This window comes from Vanellus vanellus, assembly GCF_965231255.1.
Source record: "Vanellus vanellus genome assembly, contig: HAP1_SCAFFOLD_427, whole genome shotgun sequence".
Classification (NCBI taxonomy): Eukaryota; Metazoa; Chordata; class Aves; order Charadriiformes; family Charadriidae; genus Vanellus; species Vanellus vanellus.
This window is the reverse complement of record NW_028127910.1, coordinates 145,895-151,024: the sequence shown is the minus strand read 5'-3', so window position 1 is coordinate 151,024 and position 5,130 is coordinate 145,895. Positions and strand designations below refer to the sequence as shown.

At 65.7% G+C, this 5,130-nt stretch overlaps 1 protein-coding gene across 1 annotated transcript; it reads right to left on the bottom strand.

The window, feature by feature from the left end:
• Positions 1–1,168: 1,168 nt before the first annotated feature.
• Positions 1,169–4,792, bottom strand: LOC309684850 (tubulin alpha-1A chain). The gene is made up of 4 exons (XM_082500697.1): positions 4,733–4,792; positions 3,260–3,482; positions 3,022–3,170; positions 1,169–2,330 (listed from the first exon to the last, which is right to left on the bottom strand). Exons 1-4 carry the CDS (start codon positions 4,733–4,735, stop codon positions 1,350–1,352), a joined length of 1,356 nt encoding a protein of 451 aa, XP_082356823.1. The 5' UTR covers positions 4,736–4,792; the 3' UTR covers positions 1,169–1,349.
• Between the last annotated feature and the right edge of the window lie 338 nt (positions 4,793–5,130).

Here is a 5,130-nt window from a genome sequence, read left to right as displayed (position 1 = left end):
CCCCTCCCCCCTCCCCCCTTTCACCGGGGCTCTCCCCAGGTCGCACCGGACTCCCGCGGCCGCTCTTCGGGGGCGGGGGTCCCGGCCGGCGCTTGGGGCCAGCTCGGCTCCCAGCGGTGCCAACGTGGCGACCGGGCCCAGCCAGGGAATAGCCGCTCCCAACCCTCCCCGTTGGGATCTGGAGTTGCTGGCACGGTTGCCCCGGAGGGGTCCCGGGGGAGGAGGGATCCGTGCCCCCCCGGCGCCCCCAGCCCCTCGCTGCGGCATCCGCTCGACTTTCACTCCACGTTCAACTTCCCCTTCATTATTTATCCCTGACCGGAGCCATGAGCCAGCAGTGGGGGACAGATGGACGGACGGGACAACGGACAGCTGAGTCCGTCTCCCCCTGGGCCCAGGAAGAGCTGGGGGCGGGGGGGGGGGTACTGCTGCCCCACTTCCCCCTCCCAGTGTCCGGTGCTGCCCAGACCAGCACAGCCAGAGCTGCTTCTCTTCCCTGCAGGAGGGAACAGCGGGACTTCAGGACACACCACGGGGGGGGGGGGGGGGGGGGGGGAAGGGCCCCTACCCCATCCCTGGACACCCAGCAGGATGATGGGGACCACTTTCAGCATCCCCCCCGGGAACTAAGGCTCTGCAGTCCCAGTGCCTCCCACCCATGGTGGGCAGCAGGACCTCCCCCCCCACCCATGCGACAATGCAGCCCCTCCCCTGCCCCAGGCACAGCAAGGACACCCCCCCCCCCCCCCCCCCGGGCTTCTGCCAAACAGGGAAGAGGATGGAGAGATCTCCAGCCCCCAGGAGGGGTGAAACCACCCCATGTGCTCACTTGGCTCCTGATCCTTAGGAAAGCCAAGGACCCCAGTCCCCGCTACAGGGCCATGGCACAGCGGGGGTGGGGGTCGACGACACATCAGAGGGGGCATATTGCCCAGCATGGGGGCAGCCCAGCAGCAGGACTGGGAGGGAAGGACACATTTGAGGAGCACAGGGCTGGGGTGGCTGTAGGGTGCTGGGCACAGCACAACCACAGGCACACGCTCAGGGACCAGGGTAGAGACCCTGATTGCAGCCGGGGACCACGGAGCCATTCCAGGGGCTGTCTGGCACAGCGTGAAACCCAGGGAGGAACAGCACAGCGCGGAGTAAAGACACCAGAGCCAGGTGGTAAGACAGGGAATGCTTTTTATTTAGACCCACAGGAGAGGACGGGTGGGTCCGTAACAGACTTTTCCATTGAAGCACAGACCATTGAACAGGACAGACCGCGGCGCACACACTGCTACAGACCCACGGGGGGGTCTTCAACTAGGTTATGTTCCCTGTGAAAGCAGCACCCTTGTGAGAGTTTAGTACTCCTCCCCTTCCTCCTCTCCCTCTCCTTCCACTGAATCCACCCCCACCTCCTCATAATCCTTCTCCAGGGCAGCCATGTCCTCCCGGGCCTCTGAGAACTCCCCCTCCTCCATGCCCTCCCCCACGTACCAGTGCACGAACGCCCGCTTGGCATACATCAGGTCAAACTTGTGGTCCAGGCGGGCCCAGGCCTCGGCAATGGCTGTGGTGTTGCTCAGCATGCACACGGCGCGCTGCACCTTGGCCAGGTCCCCCCCGGGCACCACCGTGGGCGGCTGGTAGTTGATGCCCACCTTGAAACCAGTGGGGCACCAATCCACGAACTGGATGGTGCGCTTGGTTTTGATGGTGGCGATGGCGGCATTGACATCCTTGGGCACCACATCCCCACGGTACAGCAGGCAACATGCCATGTACTTGCCATGCCGTGGGTCACACTTCACCATCTGGTTGGCCGGCTCGAAGCAGGCATTGGTGATCTCGGCCACCGAGAGCTGCTCATGGTAAGCCTTCTCGGCTGAGATGACAGGGGCGTAGGTGGCCAGTGGGAAGTGGATGCGGGGGTACGGCACCAGGTTGGTCTGGAACTCCGTCAGGTCAACATTCAGGGCCCCATCAAAGCGCAGGGAGGCTGTGATGGAGGACACGATCTGACCTATCAACCTGTTGAGGTTGGTGTAGGTGGGCCTCTCGATGTCCAGGTTGCGACGGCAGATGTCATAGATGGCCTCGTTGTCCACCATGAAGGCACAGTCGGAGTGCTCCAGGGTGGTGTGCGTGGTGAGGATGGAGTTGTAGGGCTCCACCACAGCCGTGGAGACCTGTGGAGCCGGGTAGATGGAGAACTCCAGCTTGGACTTCTTGCCATAGTCAACGGAGAGGCGCTCCATGAGCAGGGAGGTGAAGCCAGAGCCGGTGCCACCTCCAAAGCTGTGGAAGACCAGGAAGCCCTGCAGCCCTGTGCACTGGTCAGCCTGGTGAGGAGAGACAAGGGTCAGCATGTTTAGTCTGGGCAGCAGTAGAAGTTACTTCCTCCTCTCTGTGTCCTCATGAGGACATTTGGGGGATTTCCTGCAGCAGAGCAGGAGCCACAAGAATGGGTGACAGGGCGGCTGTGACCCCATGTGTCTGACACTGACTCATGGGAATGGTGAATCCCCCAGGGAAGCCCCTTGGCCCCCAGTGGGGCAGAGTGGCCAGAAGCACCTCACAGCAGGGCCAGGTGCCACCTTCTTGGCAGCAGAACGGAGACAGATTTGGGGATGGCATTTGGGCATCGGGGAGAAGGGCAAAGCGCCAGCCCCGGCACAGCCACACAGTCCAGGATGGCTCCGTTGGAGCTGCCACTGCCTGCGCAGTCACCGGGACACACGTCCCCAGCTGCACGCAGCTGGACTCAGCTTCGGCAAGAGCCAAGTGGGAACAAAGAGGGAATTGCACAGCTCAGCACCGCCGGTGCCTGGGGGCTGCGGCGCTGTGGAGCGGCTCCAACACCCCAGCGGCGCCGTGTCCCACTGCTGGCCAATGGCAGCCGCTGCAGAACAGGATTAACATTAATTAATATATTCAATCCAAACCCAGCCCGGCTAGTTCAGAGGGGAGGGCGAGACTGAGAACCGAGTCTTTGTCCTCAGCTTGCCACCCCCAAACCCCTCCCACCCCTACCAGCTTGCGGATGCGGTCGAGGACCAGGTCGATGATCTCTTTCCCGATGGTGTAGTGCCCACGGGCATAGTTGTTGGCTGCATCCTCCTTGCCCGTGATCAGCTGCTCAGGGTGGAAGAGCTGCCGGTACGTCCCCGTGCGCACCTCGTCTGTGGGGAGAGAGCGCCCACCCGCCCCGTTAGCGCCCAGCATCCCATTAACGTCACCCGCCTCGCAGCCCCCCCCCCCCCGCGCTCACCGATCACTGTGGGCTCCAGGTCCACAAAGACGGCCCGGGGCACGTGCTTGCCGGCCCCCGTCTCGCTGAAGAAGGTGTTGAAGGAGTCGTCCCCCCCGCCGATGGTCTTGTCGCTGGGCATCTGCCCATCGGGCTGGATGCCGTGCTCCAGGCAGTACAGCTCCCAGCAGGCGTTGCCGATCTGCACGCCCGCTTGGCCCACATGGATGGAGATGCACTCACGCTGTGGGGGTAGGACATGCGGCCGTGTCACCCCTGGGCTCCCCCCTTTGTGTCGTGTGTTCCCCCTCCAGCTGCAGCACCCGCCCGGGACCCTGCGGGGACGTTGCCCCCAAGCTGGGAAGGGCCAGTCCCCAGGGCTGGATGGGGCCAGATCCTGCCCAGATGCACCCTATTGTTCTGGGTCCTGGCAGGCACCGGCTGCTGCAGGGGGGGTGCTCAGCTCTGGGGATCCCATCCCGACACCCCCCGAGGCAGCTGGGACCCCGCCCATTGTGGGATGGGGAGCTCATCCTGCCCCAAGGGACTGGGACCACACCCAGGGCAACACAGGGAGCCCCGAGGGTCTCATCCTGCCCTACGCCCCCGTTGAGACCCAGAAATGCCCAGTGGGGAGGGGGTGCTCAGGATCGGGGGCTCATCCTGCCCATTCGGGTCCTCATTGAACCAGGGCCACGCCCAGTGCGGGACTGGGGGGGCCTCATCCTGCCTCGCCTTGTCCTCCGGTGTGGGACAGAGTGCTCAGCACCGGGAAGGGGCCCCATCCTGTCCTGCCTGCCCCACTGCACCAGGGCCACACCCCACACCGGGGGACCCATTCTGCCCAGTTAAACCGGCGCCATGCTCGGTGCAGGCTGAAGGCTCAGCACTGGGGGTGGTGGTGGTGGTCTGTCCTGCCCGGTTTAACGGGAGCCACGCCCAGTGCAGGCTCGGTAACAGGAAGGGGGGCCCGATCCTGCCTCATCGACCCGATGCCACACCCAGTACGGGCTCAGTACCGGGGACACATCCTGACCCGCTTAACGGAAGCCACACCCAGTGCGGGCTCGGGAATCAGCATCGGGGATCCATCCTGCCCAGTTTAACGGGAGCCACGCCCGTTGCAGGCTCGAGGTCGGGGGGGGGGGGGGGGTGTCCCATCCTGCTCGGTTTAATGGGCACTATGCCCGGTATGGGCTCGGTCCCGGGGGGTCCCATCCTGCTCGGTTAAACGGAAGCCCCGCCCGGTGGGGGCTCGGGGCTCGACTCTACGGAAAGCGGGGGGACTCATCCAGCCCCATTTAACGGGACCCACGCTGGGGGCTGTATCCCGGGCGACCCCTCCTGTCCGGTGGAACAGGAGCCACGCCCGGTGCGGGCTCAGCCCCGGAGCCGAGGGCTCCATCCCGTTCATCCCGGACGACTGGGGGGGATGGGGGATCGGGGACAACGGGGACAACAGCGGCACAACCCCCCGCTCCCCCCCCCTCTCACCATGGCGGCGGTCGGCTCCGGGGCGGTCTCACAGCCCGACGCTGAGGCGGTCGATGTAAGAGGCGCGGCGGAGCGCGGGGGTTCGGCGCGGAGCTTTATAGCGCCGTCGGGGCGGGGCGGGCGGCGGGGCCGGGGGCGGCGGCGGCGGCGGCCATTGGCGCGGGGCGGAGATGAGGTAATGCCCCCCCCGGAGCCACAGACAAAGGCCGGGCGGTGCGGCGAAGGAGCGGGGGGGGGCCCGGGGGCTGCGGCGGCCACGGAGCTGCCTCGCCGCCGGTTCCTGCCCGACGTTGTCTGGGCCCCGGCCATGTCCTTGGCCCCCGCCCCGCCCTGCCCAGGTCCTTGTCCCCAGCCATGTCCTTGTCCCCAACCATGTCCCCGTTGTGCCCCCGGTCCCC

Coding starts and splice junctions, on each gene's coding strand:
- LOC309684850 (XM_082500697.1), bottom strand. Junction 3,171..3,259: donor CCTGGAGCCCACAGTGATCG/GTGAGCGCGGGG, acceptor CTCTCCCCACAG/ACGAGGTGCGCACGGGGACG. Junction 2,331..3,021: donor TCGACCGCATCCGCAAGCTG/GTAGGGGTGGGA, acceptor TCTCCTCACCAG/GCTGACCAGTGCACAGGGCT.